The sequence below is a fragment of the Schistocerca americana genome, chromosome 2 (genome assembly GCF_021461395.2).
Source record: "Schistocerca americana isolate TAMUIC-IGC-003095 chromosome 2, iqSchAmer2.1, whole genome shotgun sequence".
Classification (NCBI taxonomy): domain Eukaryota; kingdom Metazoa; phylum Arthropoda; class Insecta; order Orthoptera; family Acrididae; genus Schistocerca; species Schistocerca americana.
This window is the reverse complement of record NC_060120.1, coordinates 272,643,386-272,669,307: the sequence shown is the minus strand read 5'-3', so window position 1 is coordinate 272,669,307 and position 25,922 is coordinate 272,643,386. Positions and strand designations below refer to the sequence as shown.

At 38.0% G+C, this 25,922-nt stretch overlaps 1 protein-coding gene across 1 annotated transcript; it reads left to right on the top strand.

Annotated features, from left to right (window-relative positions):
- Positions 1-693: 693 nt before the first annotated feature.
- Positions 694-21,474, top strand: LOC124594909 (speckle-type POZ protein-like). Its single transcript, XM_047133389.1, has 3 exons — positions 694-826; positions 17,399-17,962; positions 20,985-21,474. Exons 2-3 carry the CDS (start codon positions 17,418-17,420, stop codon positions 21,049-21,051), a joined length of 612 nt encoding a protein of 203 aa, XP_046989345.1. The 5' UTR covers positions 694-826; positions 17,399-17,417; the 3' UTR covers positions 21,052-21,474.
- The last annotated feature ends 4,448 nt before the right edge of the window (positions 21,475-25,922 follow it).

Below are 25,922 nucleotides of genomic sequence, written 5' to 3'. Positions count from 1 at the left end.
AACTAAACAACTTAACAGATTATCGTTAAAGGCAATTAATGCTTTGATCATATTGAGAGACCAGCTGAAGAAATAAAATAAAGATTGTGCAGCTTTTGACATACCGTCAGACGTATTGGAGCTTATTGAAACGAACAAAAGTTACTCTTTTGCGACGAAACCAGTCGAACTGCAACATTATCTTTTGAGCGACGTTCAACCATCTACATCAACTACAGTTCTGTCAGAGCATGAAACAGAAGAGTTATTCGATTTTCTGAGTGACGACGATGAATAGCTCACATACTGGTATGTATATATTTTGTAACCTAATTTGAGTTCTTGCTTTCTTTTGTTACAAATATAGTTGTATATTTCTATTATATTTGACTACTTTGATTGAAACAACAATTTATGTGTTGCGTCAATTATGATAACATGTTTGATTAAACGTTAGCGTATTTTATATGTATGTTGTTGCAAGCGATGCGTCATTTCATTAAGACAAAATAGCAATTACGTATGAGACAATTTTTATTAATCTTTTATTACCCCCCCCCCGTCCCCCCACTGGCTTATTGCACCATTCACAGCACCAAATTTTCATTACACCCTAGTAAAATCAGTTTTAGCGACTTTCTAGCGACTTTCGATATTGAATCTTGGCGACTCAGGTTTTTTAGAGTTGGCAACACTGTGCGTGAGTGTGGCTGTTGTTATAGAGCGAGCTAACAAGGTATCAAAATTGTTAAATTATAGTGTAGTGCAAACCGGTGCTTTTTCCTACCAAAAACAGACGCCAGTTTCTTGGAGGATACACCTATTAAATCGTAACTAGACGACAATCGTAAGTAGATTATCCATTCATTCACTCTCAGTACTTTGGTAAAAGTACTTTTAAATGTGATGTAGAGTTGCTTTCATTATTTCGGTTCGGAGTATGAAGAAAATTTATATTGTAATGTCTCTGTACGAGTAGTTATTCGTCCAATTTTATTTTCATGTAGGCCACGATTGCAAAGAATAGTTGTTTGTCTCTTGCATTCTTCAGTGTGGTGCGAACGGTAACAGTAGGCCTTGTCACCGAATAATTTGTTAGCCAACCAGATTTTCTGCTTCACCGTCTCATCAAATTGTCACCTCCAACCCAACATAGACCTCAGCTTGTGCTGCAGTATGCAGTACATTCTGTCACCACAACCACGATTTCAAAAGGGGGGGGGGCGGCGATGGCATTTCGTTAGGCGACATACTAGCCTATCGATCTCACACTGTAACAAAGAACATTTGCGTATGCGGATTGTTGCGCATGTGTAATTAAATACCACGCAGCATCGCAGGAATTCCGTTTCTCGCAGATTGTATTGTTGACTCATTTAGACAAATCACAGCTACATTCCATCTCAATTGTCTGGTTTGGACGCGAGTGAACTATGAATGCCTCAAACTTCTCATCCTTCTGAAGTATCAGAATACGCGAGCGTGAAATAGTACATTAGACTGAAAAGAGTAATTTACGTCTTGACATCTATGGTCTGTAGATTTGTGTGATATTATTGTTCTTACTAGTGTTTTGTTAGAGAGAGAGAGAGAGAAAATCATCAGTGTTAAAGAAAATAAAGGGACTTTCAGCACAAGGCAAGAAATACACAGAAATACCAAGCTGTCAGTCGATTTGAATACAAGATAGTTTTCAAACATACTACCTCAAAAATTGCAATGCTTGCTGCCAGGATTATTCAAAAGGAAAGTCGCACAGGACTTGAAATAACACCCATCATTATTCTTAGAATTTTTCAATAAAAGTTAAGTGATTGAACAAAATAGTATTGGTTTTTACCTTCACCATTTATACGACACATCATAATGGTGTGAAATGAGTCATGTTATATACACATCACAAATTAATTTGCAAACGTGGCTACATGCTGAACATTTATAAGTTGTTTAATTTTTATTTTAATATACAGTCATGAGTTAGTAATTTGTACCTACCACCTTTTACACATCACGATAATACATATTCTTCTACGGAATTGGAGATGTTAGGGAGCATTGTGCGTGCCCATGTTATGAACAATTATCTTTGTTATGTGCACATATGTGTGTAGGCCTGTGTGTTTGTGTGTGTGTAATATGATTAATAATGTGACTTTAATGTGATCTGTCCAGTCATGGGTGGTAAATGATGCAGATCAAGTAATAGAAATAAAGTAATACTGCTATTCTGTATAAGTACTGTTTATATTTATTACCCCATTGTGGCATTGCTTTAATGTAAGTAGGCATGTGATATTTCCAGATGTGCTGCAGTGTTCTTTACTTAAGTGAGGTCTACTATACTGAAGACAGTTTGTAACCTTCTCACAAAATATTGTTAGTTGCAGTTGTCGAAGCAAGTTTTGTGATGAAGGTTCCACTGCCTCTGCTACCCAAAGCAGAATTGGTTTTTCCGTGACTGAAAGGGAGTGGCTGGCACACTGGACTTTGTCAGAAACAGCAGAGTTCTTATCCCTGCTTGGCTATAATTATTTAGTTTTGTGTGTCAATTAAAGTATATGTGAGGATAGTTCCTTTGAAAACGACACGGTTGTTCTTCTCAGTATGCGTTCTATTGGAGCTGGTGCTCCATGTTTAGTGAAATCATCATTGATATACAATAAACACTAATCTTTCTGTTACTATGCTCTCTTCCAATCACTTGATCCATTTTGAAACTTGATGACAGTTGCTTGGGGTCAACAGAAGCATCCAATTCCACCCTTCTGCTTTGACCAGTGACGTAATGGTAACAGTGCGGTGTAGGATGTCATTACAGCATGGAGTTTTTGAGTTCGTTGTGTTCATATATGTGTTTCATGGTGCCCTTAGATGGCGTATGTGCTGAGTGTAACGTGTTGTATTGGGTTCACTAGAGATTTTGTGTTGACAGTGCAACATTGCTGGGGGTGTTAGCTGTTGGTCACGTATTGTGCATTGGAAGTGTTTTCAGTGAGTTATTAAGGGTTTTTTTTGGTTTCTGTGTTTAGTGTATTTTTTTAGGTTTATTTGTTTGGTGTTTCTTGTGCAGTAGACATTTAATTCGTTGTTTGGTTTCTGTTGTTAGGATGGGTATGAGCCTGAAATGTGTAGTGCTTCATTGTGTGCTGAGATGGGGGAGGAGATGATGTCGGTTATTAAGTTCTTGCAGTCATTTGGTCTTATTGCAGAGGTTGTCAGATGCAGGATTTGTAGCGAAAATGTAAGGCTGACGACCGACAAAACATTTCAGACAAGGTACGCATATATGTGGCAGTGTCGGCGTCGGTGTGATAGAAGTCTTGACGTCCATTAGACATGGTACCTGGTTTTAGAAATGTAGTTTGGCCATAAGGTGCATTGCTTTGTTGATGTATTAATTTTGTTATATAGGTCCTCTATGAGTCTTTTTGTGCATGAGACTGGAGTGAGAGGGAGAACGGTGTTGGTTTTCGTTTTGTAGAGAACTTTGTTCAAAGTACGTTAAGTATAAGGGTAAGTTGGGTGGACCGGGCATAGTGGTTGAGATCGACGACTCAGTTTGGGAAGGGTACTTCTCATGTTGGGCTGTGGTGGTGGTGGTGGTGGTGGTGGTGGTGGTGCGCTGTTACTTAGGGGTTCAGTACGGTCACTGTGTTTTTAGTGTTTTGGAGGGCGGTACTAAAAGGGATTGGTGGGATTGGTTGAAGAATATATTAAGGAGGGGAGTACTGTTATTTTAGATGCATTTTCATAGTCTTGAGTTTAAAATTTGTGTCACTGTGGCATGCACTGATCGAGAGCTTGTTTTTTTGGGGGGGGGGGGGGGGCAGTTAAATCAGTCATAGGGAGGGGGGAAGAGGTGCTCCTGTAACCTGCAATCTCTTGTAGATGGGTATTGCTGCCGCAAGAGCCTCCCTGTGAATTATTGTATGTTTTTTTTTTGCTGTGGGGAAGGTTTGGAGGCCAAGGGTGGTGAATTGAGAGGGTTGGGTGTTGGTGGGGGTTGTGGGTATTGGTTGTGGACTTAATGGGATGGGTTGTCGGGGGGGGGGGGGTTCAGGATTGGTTTACGATTATGTTACAGAGGATTTATTTTGTTGCAGTTTCTATTGATTTGTGAGGTGTGATTGATTCTTGATTATTTTGTGTTCTTTATTTGTTAGCTTTTTTTTGGGGGAGGGGGGGGTCGCGTTTATGAGATGTGTGGTTTGGGGTTGGTGTATGGTTGGTAGGTCGTGGGTGATTTGGGAGATTTTTTGTTTGTTTTTGTTGTGTTCGTGTGTGTGCAAGTGCTTTGGGTGGGCAATCTAGATCGTATCGCAGGAATTTGTTGGTGGTAAGTAATTTTTGTTTTGGGTTCATTCTATGCAAATCGTGATGTTTTGTGTGTTTATGGTAGATTATGTGTGTGTTTTCATTTTTGTAATGATGTCTGATTTTTTTGGTTGTTGGGGTTTTGATTATATTTTTCGTAGTTGTAGGTGTTTGTTTTTTTGATATAAGCCTAGGTAATAGCATTTGAGATATGTAGGTCAAGGGAAGTGTCAGATTCTGGTGGTGTGTGTGTGTGTGTGTGTGTGTGTGTGTGTGTGTGTGTGTGTGTGTGTGTGTTTTGTGGGATTCTGTAAATTTCTTTTTGTCTGTTTTGGGATTGTGCAGTGTTTATTTTATTGTTATTTAACTTGTCCCCCCCCCCCTCCCCTCCATATCCCGCTATTGTCCTGTTAGTTTAATTTTGAGTCTATCCATATGAAGTGGTCCACTGATGGTTGCTTGACCATTTTTAAATATTTTAATGTTTTATGTGTGATTGCACTATATTAGAGAAGTTCAAAACAGTTTTTTAAAATAATTTATCTTGCACCTTTACTGGATGGTGGCCATTTTAATTTGTAGGCGCGCAACGATTTTTCAGTCTGGAGACATTAGCGAAAATTTGAATATCTCTGCAGTGGGTTAAGTTACAACATTGCAGTTGACATGATTTATTAGAAGAGTGTCCTCTACAACATTGTCTATTACACAAAATACCCTAAATTCAAAAATAACCAGTCAAAATGACCTCCAAAGTTTGGTGTCCAAATTTTCAAAAATCCACATTTTATGCCCAAAAATATTTAACAAGGAGTGATTTATGAGTGTCTCTCTTTTTTTCCTATAGTTAGGCATCATGCACTACTTGCCTCTTATATAGCAAGAACACTTACAAATGTTTCCTTAATTTTTTATGAATTTTTGAAATTTGAAAATTTTCATTTTTTCTAAAGTTTGGGGTGGGTTACCTCACGTGGGACTGGATATAAAAATATGATTTTTGCACAGTTTGTACACCTATATGATAACAACGTACTGTAAAAATTTCAACATTGTTATAGGAGATAATTCACATGACTCTACTACTGATCTTATGGCTGTTGCCTGTTCATGTGTGATATCCATTATTGTTGAAGTAAAGTACTGAATTATATACAAAATATGGAAACATCACTGAAATTAAATTTATATTATTTTGACATACTTAAAACAAGTATTTTCAATTAACATACTTAGAAATGCTACTCTTCCTAAACCTGGTGGTGAATGTTAAGAACACTTATTTCTTCAGACCGCTTCTGATAAGACCTCCCAGTTGCTGTCGTAACTTCAAGCACTGAAAGTTTCCTTAAAATATTTTTCATTGATATCCAATCTGTGTCACTAGTAGATTTCTTGAATGAGACTACTTGGAGCACAACACTTTGGCTGTACACGTGTTTCAAAAGTATGTAATAAATTACATAAAACAAAATTTTTCCAAGATTGAGAAGCTGATATACTTTTCAGATGGAAGTGGTAGTCAGCATAAGAACAAAAACAATTTTTCAAATCGTGCAACCAGTAGACTTTGGGTTGGAGACTGAATGGCACTTTCTGCATCTTGCCATGGTAAAAATGCATGTGATGGAGTAAGAGGTACAACAAAACGTGAAGTAAGTAAAGCCAGCCTACAAAGACCAACCACAGACCAAAATCTCACAGTACAGACATGTATGTCTTTTGCAAGGATAATATTAAAGGCATTACCTATTTTCTGATCAAGAAAGAAGTGGTTCTGCATATGAAAACAACACTTCAAACCAGATTTGAAAACTGTATATCAGTAAAAAGAACAAGACATTTCCACAAATTCCTTGGCATTAGAGAAAACTTAGTTCTGATGCTATATAACATCAGAAACGGAAATTTATTGTGTCAGTAAAGTTACATCTCTGCCTTTAACGTTGAGTGACATAGTGGCATGTGTGTATGATGGACAGTGGTAGCTTGCAGAAGTTGAAAGAGTAATTTTGGAAAACAATGATGGTTTTTGTGCGTTTTATCACCCTGCTGGCCCCAGAACATCATTCAAGAAATCTACTAGTGACAAAGTATGGATACTAATGGAAAAATGATTTAAGGAAACTTTCAGTGCTTAAACTTACCACAGCAACTGGGAGGTCTTATCAGAAGCTGTCTGAAGAAATAAGTGTTCTTAACATTCATCACCAGGCTTAGGAACAGTAGCTCCTCGAAGGATGTTAATTGAAAATATTTGTTTAAGTATGTCAAAATAATGTAAATTTTAATTTCAGTGATGTTTCCACCTTATGTTTATAATTCAGTACCTTACTTCAATAATAATAGATAATATCACACATGAATAGGCAACAGCCATAAGATCAGTTGTAGAGTAATGTGAATTATCTCCTCATTTTCAAAAATTTGTAACTTTGTTTGGTCAGATATCAATGTTGAAATTTTTACAGTACGTTGCTATCATATAGGTGTACAAACTGTGCAAAAATCATATTTTTATATCCAGTCCCACCTGAGATAACTAACCCCAAACTTCACAAAAAATGAAAATTTTCAAATTTCAAAAATTCATAAACAATTGAGGAAACATTTGTAAGTGTTCTTAACTAACTATAGGAAAAAATACTCTCATAAATCACTCTTTGTTATTTTTGGGCCTAAAAATGGATTTTTGAAAATTTGGATACCAATCTTTGGAGGTCATTTTGACTGGTTATTTTTGAATTTAGGGTATTTTGTATAATAGACAATGTTGTAGAGGACACTTTTCTAAGAACAATCATGTCAATTGCAATGTTGTAACTTAACCCAGTGCAGAGATATTCATAGTTTTGCTAATGTCTCTAAACTGAAATATTGTCGCGCACTTACAAATGAAAATGGCCACAATTCTGGGTCGACAGAAGCGTCCGATCCCACGCGTCGGCTTTGACCCGTGATGTAAGGGTGTTGTTGTGTGTGACGTCCTGACGGCGCGAAGTTTGGTTTGAGTGTGGCTGTCTCCAGTTGTGTTTTATCTTATTTTATTTACTTTTCTGATCTGTTCGTTCTATCTCGTGAGATTTTTTTTAAATTTAAAAAAACTTATTACTTATTTTAATTATCTGTTTCCTCGAATTTCTGTTTTAGTTTATTATATTTATCTTTCTAATCTGTTCGTTCTATCCCGTGAGTTTTTTTTTTTTTTTAAAGACAAAAAACACTAATCAGCTACTGAAGCATCTTTATCTTCTGTGGGTTGCAGGGGTTACGGCCCCTGGGGAGGTGGGTGGGTATTCATGCGTGGCTTCTTCACTTACACGTTGTAGCTACGCAAGGCATCTAAATTTGTTTATATTTAGTTTACCCCCACCCAAAAAAACCCATTTTCCGCACTTGTCCCGTTAGTGTCATTACGCTTCTTGTGGAAAGTGTGTGTGTGTGTTTGTTTTTGTTTCCGCCATATTTGTGACGTCATGGGTCAAAGCAGACGGGCGGGATCGGACGCTTCCGTATTTCCACCATTCTTTTAAAAAACTGTTTTGAACTTCTCAGTTATCGGGTAATCACATTTTTAAAAAAATTAAAATATTTAAAAATGGTCAAGCAACCAACTTAATTTTTATTGGACCACTTCACTTGGATTGGCCCATTTTTGGAGGGATATGTTACTGTGTTATTTAGGTATTTTTACGTTCGTTGGCGTGCCTACGTATTGGCATCATAGGTGTCATGTTGGAGACGCTGAAATTAGGGGTTTCTGCCATATTGATGTTGTGGGTCAAAGCAGACGGGTGGAATCGGAATGCTTCTTTGTTGGCCCATACACACCTATGTAATTGTTTCATGTAAGAAAACAGCACTGATACTATTAGTGTCACAATTGCTCTTTATTGTTTCTATATTTTTAATTATTATTTGTTTGTATGAAGTCTAACTAATAATTTTAGACACTTTGCTCTAGCTGTACGTTGTTTTGGATATCTTGTACACTGCATAATTAATGAGGAATGTAAGTTCAGTGAACTTGGGAATTGAGTTTTGCTATAATGTTCACTGTTCATCAATCAGGATGAAATTGCGTGTATGGAATGTTGTGTGAAGGTGAAAATAAATACCAGAAGTGTTATGTGATGGTACATGAGTGTGTTAGAAACCAAATGAGCAAATGGAGTACAGAACTAAGATATTTCGAATTGTGTCGATAAAAAGTTTTGTAGGAAAGCTGTATACATTGTATGAAAAGTGGCAGGCCTAAAGGATTGTAATAGAGCTGGTATTACACTAAAGAGAGCAGTGGATAGAAAAGATTGGGATGATAGACATATGTGTAAATTATCCAGGAATGTGTGTGTTATCTGGTGTGCAGTTGTGGAATATGCTGACGCTGGAGAGAAAGCAATAAAGAACAAAATCTACTGTGCAGGAAGGCCATGCAATGGAAACAAAGTAATCATTCTAATGCCTTTTTGTTTGGGATAGAGTTGGACCAAGGCACAGTTTGAAAGAACCTGTAATGCTTGTTGGTGAACAGATGTCTCTTCCATTCCTTTTGTCTTTGTTTAGTCATATGAGTTGAACTGCTGTATGTTGACACACTTCTATCAAGGCTGTGACATATTATGAAATTATGCTAAACATCTGCCTTGTGTTTGTGTAACAGTGATTGCATAGGCCGTAGGTGGTGAGATTTAGTACTGGAGAGGTGTTTTTCTTATCTGGGTATTATCTACAAAAGTGAGATTACTTCAGTACTATGTTTCATAAGTAATCTTGAGAGATTTGCAATATGTAGTAGCTATCCCATTGTTCCATCATCATACGAGTAACCTAAGCCAAGTAGGTGATTCGAGCCATTTTTGACATCAGACGTCATGACTTTGTCTGGCTTGCTGAACCAGAATTTGGCTTTACCTTTTTTGGTAAACAATCTTCTCATTTGAGGCATCTTGGCGTGCCCCTGACTGATTGAGCTAAGGAAACACACAGGGCCGCCATCTAAATGAGGGCATTCCTTTTCACTTGTATACCACATGAACCCAAGCCTATTGCATGAAGTTTTGAACCTCAAAACATAGACAATTCAAAGAGAAATCCAAACAGTCTAGGCAGTAGGTATGTGTAGGTCTCAGTACTACCAGAGATCAGACAAAAGCACATATAACTCTAGTAGTCTACACCTCTGAAATTGTCATACAAACTGTACAGTGGGGTTACAGTGACCTTCAGTTATGTGATGGAGAAATTGTCTGAATATAAAATATTTTATAATGAAATTAGACTCCCATACGTCAAATGCACCTTAGCATACCTCTGTCATGTAATTTTTCAGTCAGTTTAGGTATTAATACATCCAAAATTCGAGAACAAGTAAACACTGCCATAGAAGCTTTTCAGTGATGAATCTTGGAAGTGAACAGATCTAGAGACTTCATTTGCAGTTTAATTAGATATAGTGCTATTCATTTAATAAAATGCATGTATTACACAAATGTTTTGAGGTGTTCTCAGTTATTCATAAAGCGATTCATTCATTAGTGGGTGATTTCATCTGAAATCATACAGGTCATGTCTATTCGTGGTCATTAATTTCTCTGGAAAAAATAGTATATTAGACCTCTACATCACAAGTATTAAGAAATAAAGTAATTTCCTTCTACCTTAATTTTTGTAAATGGTACACCCTTTTGAAAAATGATGTTTTGTAAATAACTCTTAAAACAGTAGATAACAAAAAATAATATAATAAACCAAAAGTGCTGGAGACCTGGCAGATGTTTCGCATTAAAACTCCTCATTAGTGTGTTGAAATTTAGTTGACACCCGTAGACTTGAGGGCTTCCTTTAACTTACAAATTTAAGAGGAAAATACGAATTTTTAGTTTATTTTTTCACTTAATTTTTATTTTCTTTCTAGAGTTTCATAAGTCACAGAACACCATCTTTTCTGTCATATTACCAGATACTACTGATATAATTATAAACAGCATCTTCTTGCTCCAGCTATCTGTATTACGGAAATATTTATTACTAAAAATGTAAATGCATTTTTACGAGTCCTTACAAATTATTTACTAAAAAACCCCTACCCTAAAGCCTTATAAAATTACACAGTATGTTGTTTAGTTAATATGTTAGTAATCAGTGCAAACAGAGTGGGCGATAGTTTCCTGTGTAAAGTGTTAATTCCATCTCTGAATTTTTAGTGTAAAATATGCATGTTGGCAACACTGTTTCCAGTGCTCTTCTGTTTATAACAAACGAATGAGAACTTGCACATAAACCATTGTGTGTCGAGTTTTGTGTTTGGTTTGAACTTTTTGTTAAATAGTGTCAGTTAGGAAATACATTAGTGAAAGAGTGAGGTGTGTTGGACTGTGAAAAGACACGAGAAGGCATTGTTAAAGAAAAGTCAGTCTACTAGGTCAGTGACCCAGATGTACACTTTTAGGGTTAAGCAGCCCTCGATTTGACCTCCATAAGGTGTGTACCTTCATTATTGCAGCAAATTTTGGCAACAGTCAATTTGTCAACAATTGAATGCATTTCTGGGCAGTAAGGTGGGTATAAAGAGGTGAAGTAATTGTTTTGGAAAATGGAATGTCAGTATCTGGGGAAAGGAGATAACGGAGAGCACAAGTCATTGTTCTTTTTTTTCTGTAGCCAAATAATGTTATCAGGAGAAAGAAAACTGGCGTTCTAAGGGTTGGAGCGTGGAATGTCATATCCCTTAATCGGACAGGTAGGTTAGAAAATTTAAAAAGGGCAATGGATAGGTTAAAGTTAGATACAGTGGGAATTAGCGAAGTTCGGTGGCAGGAGGAACAAGACTTTTGGTCAGGTGAATTCAGGGTTATAAATACAAAATGAAATAGGGGTAATGCAGGAGTAGGTTTAATAATGAAAAAAAATGGGAGTGCGGGTAAGTTCCTACAAATAGCATAGTGAACGCCTTATTGTGGCCAAGATAGACACGAAGTCCGCAGTAGTACAAGTTTATATGCCAACTAGCTCTGCAGATGACGAAGAAATTGATGAAATGTATGATGAGATAAAAGAAATTATTCAGATAGTAAAGGGAGACGAAAATGTAATAGTTATGGGTGACTGGAATTCGATAGTAGGAAAAGGAAGAGAAGGAAACATAGTAGGTGAATATGGATTGGGGGTAAGAAGTGAAAGAGGGAGCCACCTGGTAGAATTTTGCACAGAGCATAAACTAATCAGTCTAACACTTGGTTCAAGAATCATAAAAGAAGGTTGTATACATGGAAGAAGCCTGGAGATACTGACAGGTTTCAGATAAATTATATAATGGTAAGACAGAGATTTAGGAACCAGGTTTTAAATTGTAAGACATTTCCAGGGGCAGATGTGGACTCTGACCACAATCTATTGGTTATGAATTGTAGAGTAAAACTGAAGAAACTGCAAAAACGTAGGAATTTAAGAAGATGGGACCTGGATAAATTGACTAAACCAGAGGTTGTACAGAGTTTCAGGGAGAGCATAAGGGAACAATTGACAAGAATGGGGGAAAGAAATACAGTAGAAGAAGAATGGGTAGCTTTGAGGAATGAAGTAGTGAAGGCAGCAGAGGATCAAGCAGGTAAAAAGACGAGGGCTAGTAGAAATCCTTGGGTAACAGAAGAGATATTGAATTTAATTTATGAAAGGAGAAAATATAAAATTGCAGTAAATGAAGCAGGCAAAAGGGAATACAAACGTCTCAAAAATGAGATTGACAGGAAGTGCAAAATGGCTAAGTAGGTATGGCTAAAGGACAAATGTAAGGATGCTGATGGCATTGTAGAGACCACTAGGGGTAAGATAGATACTGCCTACAGGCAAATTAAAGAGACATTTGGAGAAAAGAGAACAACTTGTATGAATATCAAGGGCTCAGATGGAAACCCAGTTCTAAGCAAAGAAGGGAAAGCAGAAAGGTGGAAGGAGTATATTGAGGGTCTATACAAGGGCGATGTATTGAGGACAGTATTATGGAAATGGAAGAGGATGTAGATGAAGATGAAATGGGAGATATGATATCGCATGGAGAGTTTGACAGAGCACTGAAAGACCTAAGATGAAACAAGGCTCCGGGAGTACCATTTGGAGAGCCAGTTCTGACAAAACTCTACCATCTGGTGAGCAAAATGTATGAGACAGGAGAAATACACTCAGACTTCAAGAAGAATATAATAATTCCAATTCCAAAGAAAGCAGGTGTTGCCAGATGTGAAAATTACCGAACTATCAGTTTAATAAGTCATGGCTGCAAAATACTAACACGAATTCTTTACAGACGAATGCAAAAACTGGTAGACGCCGACCTCAGGGAAGATCAGTTTGGATTTCGTAGAAATGTTGGAACACATGAGGCAATACTGACCCTATGGCTTGTCTTAGAAGCTAGATTAAGAAAAGGCAAACCTACGTTTCTAGCATTTGTAGACTTAGGGAAAGCTTTTGACAGTATTGCCTGGAATACTCTCTTTCATATTCTGGAGGTGGCAGGGGTAAAATATAGGGAGCGAAAGGCTATTTACAATTTGTACAGAAACCAGATGGCAGATGTACGAGTCAAGGGCCATGAAAGGGAAGCAGTGGTTGGGAGGGGAGTGAGACAAGGTTGTAGCCTATTCCCAATGTTATTCAATCTGTATATTGAGCAAGCAATAAAGGAAACAAAAGGCAAATTTGAAGGAGTAATCAAAATCCATGGAGAAGAAATAAAAACTTGGAGGTTTTGCCGATGACATTGTAATTCTGTCAGAGACAGCAAAGGACTGGGAAGAGCAGTTGAACGGAATGGACAGGGTCTTGAAAGGAGGATATAACATGAACATCAACAAAAGCAAAACGGGGATAATGGAATGTAGTCAAATGAATTCAGGTGATGCTGTGGGAATTAAATTAGGAAATGAGACACTTAAAGTACTAATGGAGTTTTGCTATTCGGGGAGCAAAATAACTGAGGATTGTCGAAGTAGAGAGGATGTAAAATGTAGACTGGCAATGGCAAGGAAATCGTTTCTGAAGAAGAGAAATTTATTAACATGTAGTATGGATTTAAGTGTCAGGAAGTCGTTTCTGAAAGTATTTGTATGGAGTGTAGCCATGTATGAAAGTGAAACATGGGCGATAAATAGTTTGGACAAGAGGAGAATAGGAGCTTTTAAAATGTGGTGCTACAGAAAAATGCTGAAGATTAGATGGGTAGATCATATAACTAATGAGGAGGTATTGAATAGAATTGGGGAGAAGAGGAGTTTGTGACACAACTTGACTAGAAGAAGGGATTGGTTGGTAGGACATGTTCTGAGGCATCAAGGGATCACCAATTTAGTATTGGGGGGCAGCATGGAGGGTAAAAATCGCAGAGGGAGACCAAGAGATGAATACACTAAGCAGATTCAGAAGGATGTAGGCTGCAGAACGTACTGGGAGGTGAAGCAGCTTGCACAGGATAGAGTAGCATGGAGATCTGCATCAAACCAGTCTCAGGACTGAAGACGACAACAACAACCAAATAACTAAATTTAATCAAGAACTTACAATACTGTAATATTGTGTAGTTTAATCATTTATTGCACTTAATATTTCCTACTGTGTAAAGTGTAACTTAAACATTAAAAAAAAGTTCAGTGCACAACATTCCAGTAAGTGGATTGTATCTTTGATTTTAATGTCTTTTAGCTAAGAACTACTGTCCGTAGCAGATGCTAGTCAGTTGTTTCCTGAAGATGGCCCAGTAAGCTGAAAACTAGTTAGAATTAACAAAAACACTTTACTTTTTATTCAACCTTAAGTATGGAATTGTTCTAACAAGAAGTAATGCAAGAATCTATAAATAAATAAGATCACACATTTTATAAGCATTTTTCCTCAAAATTTTTGTCAGGAAACTGTCGACAACATCAGTATATTTGGAGAAATGCATGATACATGCTGTGCTGTCCTCAATACGTGTATTCACTACTGGTTTCAATTGTGGACCATCTTCACAGTGGAAAAGTATCTATTGTGACAACAACGTAAGAAAATGGATACTTAACACCATGTTGTTGTTGTTGTTGTTGTTGTTGTGGTCTTCAATCCTGAGAATGGTTCGATGCGGCTCTCCATGCTACTCTGTCCTGTGCAAGCTTCTTCATCTCAAAGCACCTACTGCAACCTACATCCTTCTGAATCTGCTTAGTGTATTCTTCTCTTGGTCTCCCTCTACGATTTTTACACTCCACACTGCCCTCCAATACTAAATTCGTGATCTCTTGATGCCTAAGAACATGTCCTACCAATCGATCCCTTTTTCTAGTCAAGTTGTGCCACAAACTTCTCTTCTCCCCAATCCTGTTAAATACCTTCCCATTAGTTATGTGATCTACCCATCTAATCTTCAGCATTCTTCTGTAGCACCACATTTCGAAAGCTTCTATTCTCTTCTTGTCCAAACTATTTATTGTCCATGTTTCACTTCCATACATGGCTACACTCCATACAAATACTTTCAGAAACGACTTCCTGGCATTTAAATCTATACTCAATGTTAACAAATTTCTCTTCTTCAGAAACGCTTTCCTTGCCATTGCCAGTCTACATTTTATATCCTCTCTACTTCGACCATCATCAGCTATTTTGCTCCCCAAATAGCAAAACTCCTTTACTACTTGAAGTGTCTCATTTCCTAATTTAATACCCTCATCATCTCTCGACTTATTTCGACTGCATTCCATTATCCTCGTTTTGCTTTTGTTGATGTTAATCTTATATCCTCCTTTCAAGACACTGTCCATCCCGTTCAACTGCTCTTCCAAGTCCTTTGCTGTCTCTGACAGAATTACAATGTCATCGGCGAACCTCAGTTTTTATTTCTTCTCCATGGATTTTAATACCTACTCCGAATTTTTCTTTTGTTTCCTTCACTGCTTGCTCAATATACAGATTGAATAACATCGGGGAGAGGCTACAACCCTGTCTCACCCCCTTCCCAACCACTGCTTCCCTTTCATGCCCCTCAACTCTAATAACTGCCACCTGGTTTCTGCACAAATTGTAAATAGCCTTTCGCTCCCTGTATTTTACCCCTGCCATCTTCAGAATCTGAAAGAGAGTATTCCAGGCAACATTGTCAAAAGCTTCCTCTAAGTCTACAAATGCTAGAAACATAGGTTTGCCTTTCCTTAATCTAGCTTCTAAGATAAGTCGTAGGGTCAGTATTGCGTCATGTGTTCCAATATTTCTATGGAATCTGCTCTATTGCTTCTTGTTGTGAGATTTTACCTAACCTTTTTCGTTTTTTGTCTGATATTTCATTTCTTATAAATTGTGTTAGCTGTCCGATGCCTTTTCTCAGTTTTTCTATTGTGATCTGTAGCCTGTGTTGCCATGCTGGTTTTGTGGGTTTCTTCTGTGTGTTGGTTGGTTCTGATCTCTGCCTAGTGTGTATATATAGTGTAGTGAGTGCTCCTATATAAACCAGTAGTTGTAACTCTTCCATAGTTGTATTCATTTATTTTGTTGTGTATGATTGTGTTGATAGTTTTTATTGTTGTTTAGACTTGTGGGTTATTCGGTAGTCTATGCAAGAATGGTCTAATGTCTGTATTTGTGTCTTTGTATTCTATATATGTCAACTGAAATTTTTCTTCTATATCTAACATGTGTGTCACTTCATGTTCTATTTGTGCTTGTGCTGGTGGCTGTCTTAAGATTTCGTTTTCCTCTGATTGTTTAATTGATGTGTGTTGTTCTTTGTTTGTTTGCTCTGGGATGTTTGAGCCCATTACTGTATTTTCTTCTTCTTCTGATTGCATATTATTTTGTTCCAGTATTTGTTGTACTTGTTGTTTGATGTTTTCTAATTCTGACTGGGGTATCCTGTTATTTTTTATTATTACACGGATCTGATCAGCTAGTCGTTGTTCTGTTAAAAATTTTAATTCCGGGTATCTGGTAATAAATGTTTTGTATACTTGTGATCTGTATCCAGTTGTGTTGGTTCCTAGGTTTGTTGCTTGGTAATAACAGAACATGAGGTGTCGATTAACTTCCTCTGACCATCTCATCCTCTGTCTTTGTTTTCCTTCTAGGATGGTTGCAGGAAGCATATCCTGCAAAACACCTCTATTTGGATTTAAACCATTTTCCAGTTGGCTAGCAGTGTCGTTACCATTGTGGGCGGGCATAGGGTTCAAGCGTCGTCCCCGACCATGACGGCGCTTGTCCGAGGCTTCTTTAGTTCTGTCCTGAACCAAGTAATCACACTAAAAGGGGGGTTAGCCCTATTAGTGGTTTGTTCTTTTCGTCGCCTTCTACGACTAGCAGAACATACCGGTGGCCTATTCTTTTCCCGGGCCTCCACGGGAATTATTATTATTATTTTCTTTTTTGTTGTTGTTATGTGTAGAAGCAAAATATTTTAGATGAGCTTGGAAACAAAAGTTACAGTATGGTATCCATATTAAAATCAAAATGTAATTGATGATATAAACAAGACACCCCCTTCTGCATTCACTATTCACTCAAGCATACGTTAAACAGCTACACAGGTCATACTTTGCAAAAAAAAAAAGAAATTTACAATTTCTGGTTTTCTTGGTATGATTGATTAATAGTGCTTTCAGATGTTCAGCCGAGTAGTTGCTTCCATTTTTATGCGCAGTATTTCGATGACCAATCCAGTTGTCTTCTTCAGGTGCTGCTAGCTATGTTGTTATTCGTAACCACTGCTTCCACTTATAACTAAGTATGACTTGTAGTGGCCTCTGTGTCTTTGATGCTCATTTGTTTGTTGAGGCCCTCACCGCTATTCTGTGAAATGCACGTTCCCTCAGCATTTTACAGATCTTTAAAGTCTGCTGTAAATAGTGGTGAGCCACCAATAATGTAATTGGGGTCCAGGCAGTACATGTGTAACAAGTAGCGATGATGATTGGGTACAAAAGTGGTATCGGCAACTTTATATTGCCCTCAAGATTTCTTGCATATGTTTGATTGATGCTATATTTACCTGTTGTTCTCTGTCGAGGCAGAAAAATAATAAGACATTAAGGTGTTAGAGTACCTAGTAAAGACTTTTAATGTGGTGCTTTGGCGATTTCAGGTTGTTAACAGTGCTCAGTATGCAACAGCCACACGGAAGCCCACCAAATGAACTGAGGTCTCTATTGGAGTCGGGGTTGGGTGCTGACGTCTCGATGGTGGCTGCAGATGGCCAATTGCCGGCCCACAGCTCGGTGCTGGTGGCTCAGAGCTCCGTGTTCGAAGCGTTACTCCGCCGGGGGAAGCAGTTAATCTTAATCCCCGACATGCCTGTGGATGTGGTGCAGCAGTTGCTGACCTTCTTGTACACGGACGAGGTACCGCAGCTGCAGAGTGTAGCACCCCAACTGCTGGTGCTCGCAGACAGATATGAGCTGCACGTGCTGAAGGAGATGTGCGAGCAGCATTTGGTCAAGGATTTACATGTGGAGAACACTGTGCCGTACTGCGTGCTCGCCCTGCGGCACTCATGCCCACACCTCCGTAAGGCGGCCATTGAATACTTTGCAAGGCACGCTCTGCCAGTGCTGGGCTCTCAGGGGTGGGTCCAGGAGCTGAGGAAAGATCCGAGGCCGCTGGTGGAGATATCCCGTCTAGTGGCCTCCCACGCGATTACGGAAGCCAGGTCTGCATGACTTTGTTTTTGCCCACTTTGTTTGTGCCTGTTTCCAGTTTGTTGTGAAGGTTGTTGTGGTCCTGTAGCACAAAAATTACCTGCAATTTGTATAGGTGATTCAGATGCAATCTTCTTTCACATATGAGGCACAAAGAAAAATATTGCTTGTCTACATTTATACTGTAAATATAGCAAATATTGAATTCAAGTTTCAGCAGCTGTTATGTCTGTCTTACGTTTGAATCAGGTGCAAACACTGTATTTTTATATATTTGCGACTTATCTTGCAAAACACTATGCTTATGGTATCTTATTTTGGATTAATTTTTGCAACTCTCACACCCTTGAATCAACTGAACCACTCATAAAACACAATAGCACTTTCTATACTCTTTATTTGTGTTTGTATTTAACAGCTATTGCACTGCTGTCAAAAGCAAAGTTATTATTTGAATTGATATATTTCAGTTTGAGGATGGCGACAAAACATTTACAGCATTTCACACTAAATTTACAACAGTTTGCAGTCCATTTTAAACTATTCACAGTAAAATTTGTAAAAGGCAAACAAGTATCAACTTCAGTGCATTTATGTCCTTTAGGGAGAACAAAATGTACATTAGATTATGGAAAAGCTGTATCGTAGAGAATGTAAATCACTCTCTTGCACTACAGACAAAATGTTCCCTTGTAACCCATTAGCACATTTTTCCAAATCAGTAAAAGTATTCCTGACCCGTTGTTTGTGACTGCCAAATCACAGGATTTATAAAGCTATCCTGAATCATTAAGCACCACATTTGTTTCCATTGCACTTTGTGGCTTGTCCTGCAAACATTGATGGTTATTACATAGTGTGTATTACTGACTGTAAGCCATGTAAATGTGGCTTGATCAGTGACAGTAGAAGAGAGAAAACCATTCCAAAGGGAGCATTTGTCCATATGAACTGTCCTCCTGGGATAGCCTGCATGGGTGCCCAACTTACGACTGATATCCCAGATATATTTACACCGTATAGTTACACTCTCAAGAACAGTTTTTATTGAATTATGTTGTGTAGACTTAAGTTTCCCTTGTGTGTTATTTATGATGTTATCAGTAGGAGTAATTTGTGTGCCGTAGGATCATTTTACAATGATACAGGATCGGTCAGTGTAATACAAGGCATACATAAGTTGTATATAGAAACATATCAATATGCATGCGTGTTAAAGAAGGAGAGGCATTTGCCTGAAAAGATTTAGGAAAATCACAGAAAACCTAAACCAGGATGTCCGGATGTAGTGGAAGCATCCGTCCTTCCAAATCTGAGACCAGTGCCTTAAGGGGGGGGGGGGGGGGGGGGCAGGACGTTAAACTGGCCAAATTAGAGCAGGAGAGGCACCACGGGATATTTTGATTACTGTTGTCTGTACTTTTACAAATAAATTCATAAAACCTTGTCAGCATGACCAGGAAGGATTCAGGATTCACACTCACGGCAGTGGAAGTTCAAAAACATAACAAAATCAATCTTTTTTACATGTGAAATATCATTTTTTCACTTACTACAGGCTGCATTTGTTGCTATAGGTACACCCAAAGTGAATTGATTTGCAATGAAGGCAAACAGCAATATGTTGCACTGTCAGAATAAATCCTTGACTGTCAGACTACAACAAATCGGAGAATCTTGTTGCATATAGGGCTCCGAAATTTGGTCCCTCCACGTATATCAGTGCATAAGTGATCAGAAATTTTTGTTGCAACTTTTTGCACCATTTTTTGTGCTAAAGGCAACAATAATGTGGAGTACACCATTGTTCTTTTTGAACTGTAGTGGATTATTTATAACAAACCTCATGAGGGAATAAATTTACTGTGAAGCAGTAGTAAGAATGGCCAACTCCTGCAACAGATAACTACAGGATGTTTGTGTGTATGCACCACGTATTACTCTTACAACATGTTTGTAGGCAATAAAGACTTCGTTTTTTAAAGATGAGTTGCCATCGAACATTGTATCATTTGACATTATTGAACGAGAATATGCAAAATATGTCAGTTCACTGATCGCTCCTCCCAAATAAGATTTGCAATCATTCTAACTGCAAATGTGTCTGAACTAAGTTATTTTAGGCATTCGAAAATGTGCTTTTTCCCACTCAAGTTCTCATCAGTATGAACACCTAATAATTTTCAAGTCTCTGTCCTGTTTATTATTTCCTCACCGTATGTTAGACTTAGCATTAACTTAGATGTGCAGAACTGAGTATGTTGTTCCTTTTTGAAATTGAAGGTGAAACCACTCACAGAAACCAATCTGTGATGCTTTTATGAACTTCTTTCACTATTTCTTATGTTGCTGTATGTACCATTGGTTGGCTACACTGTCAACCCAATAAAACTTCAATTTATTTTGGAGAACACACATGTACTAGGAGGTATTAGTACTCCTGAATGTGTGTGCAACCATGTTGGTTGCCGGTTGTTCGCTGTGTGAATTTCCTGCTGCACATCCACATCAACAGCTATGGGAAGTGATGATGGCAGCATGGCTCCCAGTACTTGTGCAGATATATTAGAACTTTTGTGACAATAATATAGCTTAGCAAAGCCCATCTTATTGACTGCTCTTCAAAACGCAGTGCACAGAGCTTGGTCATAGCTGAAAAGAGGTTAGCTCTCAGTGGTGTGCCACGTGTTGGGTTGTTCATATGTCTACCAAATGGAAGAGAGACATTTTTAGTAGTTACTTCAAACTGCATCCAGGAAACCAGTCCAGAAAATGATAGTGACTTACTTGAGGTAAATGACACATAGACAGAGCATGAACTAGTATTCTTGATGCACAGTTTATGAAGATAGCAGTATCATACACAAAATTAAATAAATAAACACACAATTAAAAATATAGCTGTAAAAGAATTTCAAAGTGACCATAGCTTTACATTTGTCACAATATCTGTTTAATAATTTTATGAATATTTTGTTTAATGGTAATATGTTTTTAATTGTTACTATATTATTCGGTGCTATTTTTGTTCAGTGTGGAAGAATTGGGGAAACTGCTGGCCAGCGGGATTCGGATGGATGAAGAAAAGATCTCTACTTGATGGGGAAAATGTGATTTTGAAAAAGATGTCATCAGAAGCAGACGTGTAATGTGTTTCGTTATGGTTTCTGTGAAAGTTCCTAAACAGTTATTTCTGCCACACTGGGTGAATAAGACTCGTGACACTATATAGAAGTGCTGTGATAATCTCTTCCACTCACATAGCTTTTGTTACACGTGTAACTTTTTGAGTTCATTGGTTACTCCAATATAATGGCAGATGGTTGGTCACAGTTCAGGTGACATGAAAATAAAGTTTTAATAGATGCTATTGATTTTTACTAAAAGCCGAACCGTGACTATACAAGACTGGAATTTCTCTTCACAGGCAAGTTGTGCCAAAATATATTACAATGACTGAGGAACTTGATTCAAACAGTTTTTGTATAATGCATTGTTACGTAATAAATGTATGAATTTTCAAGACTTATTACTAATGTAACTCCAAGACTTTCCATAGTTGTTTCCAATATATTTATGTTGAAACCAGTGATAATCCTTGCCCACAGCAAATCGGCAAAGAGAAAATTTCAAATATAAATGTTTTCCATGTGTTAATGTCTTAAAAAATACTTTCCATCAATTGTGCACACTGCATCCCTTGAGCAGTGTCACCTGTTAACTAAACAGTAGTAACTTACCATGGTAGGTTGCAGTTGAGCTGCTACCTATGTACAGTGCATTTCTGCATGGCTACTGTAGCCACCAGCTGTCAGTCCATCCCAGTTGGCTCACAATTAAGATGTGTCATGAATGCCAAGGAATTGAAATATGTAAGTTAACAGGTAAGGAATGGTTGTTGGACATCTAACCCTGAGGGAAGCATGCTGAAGACAGTTAACTAAGCAGGAATGTGCCTCACTCATTGCTGCTAACTTTAAATACCATTTAACAAGAAAACTTTGTAATTTTCTGGTAGTTAAAGATGGGGTTATCAACCATAAGAAAGATCGTTCTTAATGGCAGCAGATTCAAATTATTTTGGAATATCTGACAGACAAGCTGCCAGGAAGTTTCCTCAGGGTGACTTTAATAACAAATAATAAACAGATTATAGCTGCAGTTGACAGTGCTGTTACTGGCAATTTTTAAAGCAAGTTTTACAAAAATGCATAATCAGTAGAATTGTATGTGTGGTCATAATAAATAACAAGGCGGCCAATTAAAAAATTGAGTACACATTGACAATCGTACACTTTCTTGTTCAGGAGATGCTCTGCAAACTAAGTTATTGCATGTCACAGTATTCACAATATCATAATTATCATCCATCATCTTTTACCACCAGAAAGATGGCTCTTCCAACAACCTCTTTGTTATTTTTGGGGCTAGAGCTACAAGAAATCCTTTAATATCCCGTGGTAGAATAGTGTGTTGAGCCTTTTCTTTCAAATGGCTTTCCATTGTAAAGTATGTTCTTCTAGAGAAAAAAATTTCTGGATTTTTTTTTTCTTTTTTTGCAAAGAATAAGGCTTGTGAAAATATACCAGTAATATACAGATAATGCAAAAACACCACCAAGGCCCATCGTCTTATTGTCCTTTGTGTGGAGTAGGATTTAATCATGTAATAAAGTGTCTATTTCACCTTCGATTGCATTGTAATCCAAATTTTCAACAGACTTGCCTCTAGCCATGTCTCTTTCATCAGTTCTGTGCATCAGTATAGGAAACACACAGCCTGTTTGTTTTTGTTTGGCAAGAAACTAGACCGAAGTCACCTTAAAATCAGGAAACACAGTTTCTTGTGACCCGTTGGCAAATATTTCGTCGTCGTTCTTTTTCATAGTCTCAGTGAAGGTTAGAATGTTTTCCAAAAGACACTGTGTTAAAGGATAGCTGCTATAACAGATACCTGTAGCTATTCCTTTGAGTACCCTTGATTGGTTCAGCTAACATCTTCACAGTATCTGTTGGATGGTTAGGTGCAAGATAATGTCTAGGATTTTCTCTCCCACAGTATACTTCAAAATTACAAGCATGAAAGTCTTGCTATTGCACAATGCATAAAACTTAAAAGCATACTTGACTGTCTTATTGGACATGTACTGCACAAACTGAAAACTGCAAAATGGAACAAGCTTTTTGTCTGGGGTTGTAAATTGCTGTGGGCTGTACGCTGTACTTATTTCTTCAGTTGCTCAAAAATGCATAATGGAGGTTGCAGACGACAGCAAGTTTGTTAATTGCAAGTCATATTCCTCTTTTTTTTTTAGCATCATCGAACGTCTGTGACCGGAGCAAGAATAGCTAAATGCTACATTTGAATAATCTTTCCAGTTTAGTTTGATGCCCACAACTCTTAATACATTTGTGTGCCCTGCTTTTTGTACAGCAATGAGAAATAGTTTTCCTAAATGAGCCATTATATCAGAAGCAGAAATGTTTCTGCAGTCACTATCCCTTTTGTGATTCATAGATGATCTTTTTCTGAAAATATAAATAACTGGATACATAAAAAAAGTCTACTCACCAAGTGGCAGTGGGAGAACACAGATGTAGAAGATATTACAGTTTACAAGCTTTCAGAGGCAGTGGCTCCTCCTCCTGGCTGAAGAGTTGAAGGGAAGGAATGGAGGTGAAGAAAAGTAATGGTGAGGTTTAGGAAAAGGGGTAGAGTTTGAGAAAGTCACCGAGAACCTCGCATCAGGGGAGACTTACCGTTGGGACAAATGATCTTTCATTATTTGTGTGTCTGTTGGCATTTGCAGACAGAATCAATCATCTCATGATCAAAAAATTTGAGAAAACTTTCTGTTTTAGTTTATCCAGTACTGCATTTTTTGGGCCAGACCTAGATTGTATTCTTACTTTGTTTCCCCTGGCACTGCTAGTAGAGTATTTACCCACAAAGTTTCCTGGACCTTACCAATATAAAAATGGCAGTCATCACTTGATATTCATCTAAAATCATTTCTGTTCGTGCACTATTGTGCAGGTTCACTGGAATGATTTGCAGGTTCGATTATTTCTGCTTCATCACTGCTTTCAAAGAAATCAGCATAATCCTCTTCATAAGATACTTCCAGGATGCCCTCAATTTCTTCTGGCATCAATCCCATTCTGTGTGTGAACCCGGAAGATAATAGGAAAATTATAACACTAAAGTAATCTTAATGACTAAATGGTAACTCACCTGAAGTGTTTTTATAAAATACAGCTTATGATCTTCAAAACATTCATTAGTGATTATGCTAAATTTACCTACACTACTGCGTATCAGTGGTACGCAGTGCTGCCTGTGTTGTGCTCCACTTCACAGATCAGTACAATAGTGAAATATGGTGCCTGACTAAACCGTCAAACCATATCTAGCATCATTGTTGTATGCTTGGCACAGTAATTTAATTATCGAAAGAAAATTAAATTGGTGATATTGTATGTCACCACTCTTCTGCCACAGGTTTCGACAGGGTGTCTGCAAAGTGTTACGTTTTGAACAAGAGTCAAACACTCTAACATTTAAGAAATTCATTGCACATTCTCACACATTACGTAATTCATCTTGCATAAAAGGAAATTTACTTTGAAATTAACGCTTCTCAAACCATCATTCACAATATTTTCGCATGACCTGTTTTTTCCTCCACAAATACCCTGTTTGCCTGTTCTAGAGTGCTTTATGTTATTTGCTTTGACTACTATAGCTCACATCACATGATCTCGCCAGCCAGTGACAGCAGATATTTAGAGCATAGGACACGTGATGTAGTCAGCCAACAGCATCACCACTTAAGTAGCACAGAAATAGGAAAAGTTACTGTCTGAAGTTACATGTGCAGTATAGCTACAAGAGAAGCTAAGCGTTCACATATATTACTGGTCCTTTTTAGTGTGCACTACCATTGCAGACGTATTACGGACATGTTGACTGAAAAATACTTGTGACTGATGATGAATTTGCTCACAAAAATGAAAAATTGGGAAGGTGAAACTATCGAAAAGTATGAAGACCACAGCTCATCGGATGAATATGAAATAGAAGATAAGAAAGCAAGAAAAATAGGGCATCTTTCTTTGGATTACAAAATTAATGTTGTGTAAGGGGGTATTTTGTGTTGTTGCCCCAGATGACGATTACACGAATAATTTTGTCAGGATTTGTAAGTGGTGGGTTCTTGAGGTACGGCAATACGCGAACACGAGAAGTAAGTTCAAACAATTGTATTAACAAAGGTGGATTATAAAGCACGCACACTACGCGCGCTGTGTCTGACATCCTAACACTAGCTAATTATGGTCGTATCGAAAGGCTCCCTCCATGAACCATGGACCTTGCCGTTGGTGGGGAGGCTTGCGTGCCTCAGCGATACAGATAGCCGTACCGTAGGTGCAACCACAACGGAGGGGTATCAGTTGAGAGGCCACACAAACGTGTGGTTCCTGAAGAGGGGCAGCGGCCTTTTCAGTAGTTGCAAGGGCAACAGTCTGGATGATTGACTGATCTGGCCTTGTAACAATAAGCAAAACGGCCTTGCTGTGCTGGTACTGTGAAGGGCTGAAAGCAAGGGGAAACTGTGGCCGTAATTTATCCCGAGGGCATGCAGCTTTACTGTATGATTAAATGATGATGGCGTCCTCTTGGGTAAAATATTCCGGAGGTAAAATAGTCCCCCATTCGGATCTCCGGGTGGGGACTACTCAAGAGGATGTTGTTATCAGGCGAAAAAAAACTAGCATTGTACGGATCGGAGCGTGGAATGTCAGATCACTTAATCGGGCAGGTAGGTTAGAAAATTTAAAAGGGAAATGGATAGGTTAAAGTTAGATATAGTGAGAATTAGTGAAGTTCGGTGGCAGGAGGAACTAGACTTCTGGTCAGGTAACTACAGGGTTATAAATACAAAATCAAATAGGGGTAATGCAGGAGTAG

Coding starts and splice junctions, on each gene's coding strand:
- LOC124594909 (XM_047133389.1), top strand. CDS start 17,418: ATGCAACAGCCACACGGAAGCCCACCAAATGAACTGAGGTCTCTATTG. Junction 17,963..20,984: donor CACGCGATTACGGAAGCCAG/GTCTGCATGACT, acceptor ATTTTTGTTCAG/TGTGGAAGAATTGGGGAAAC.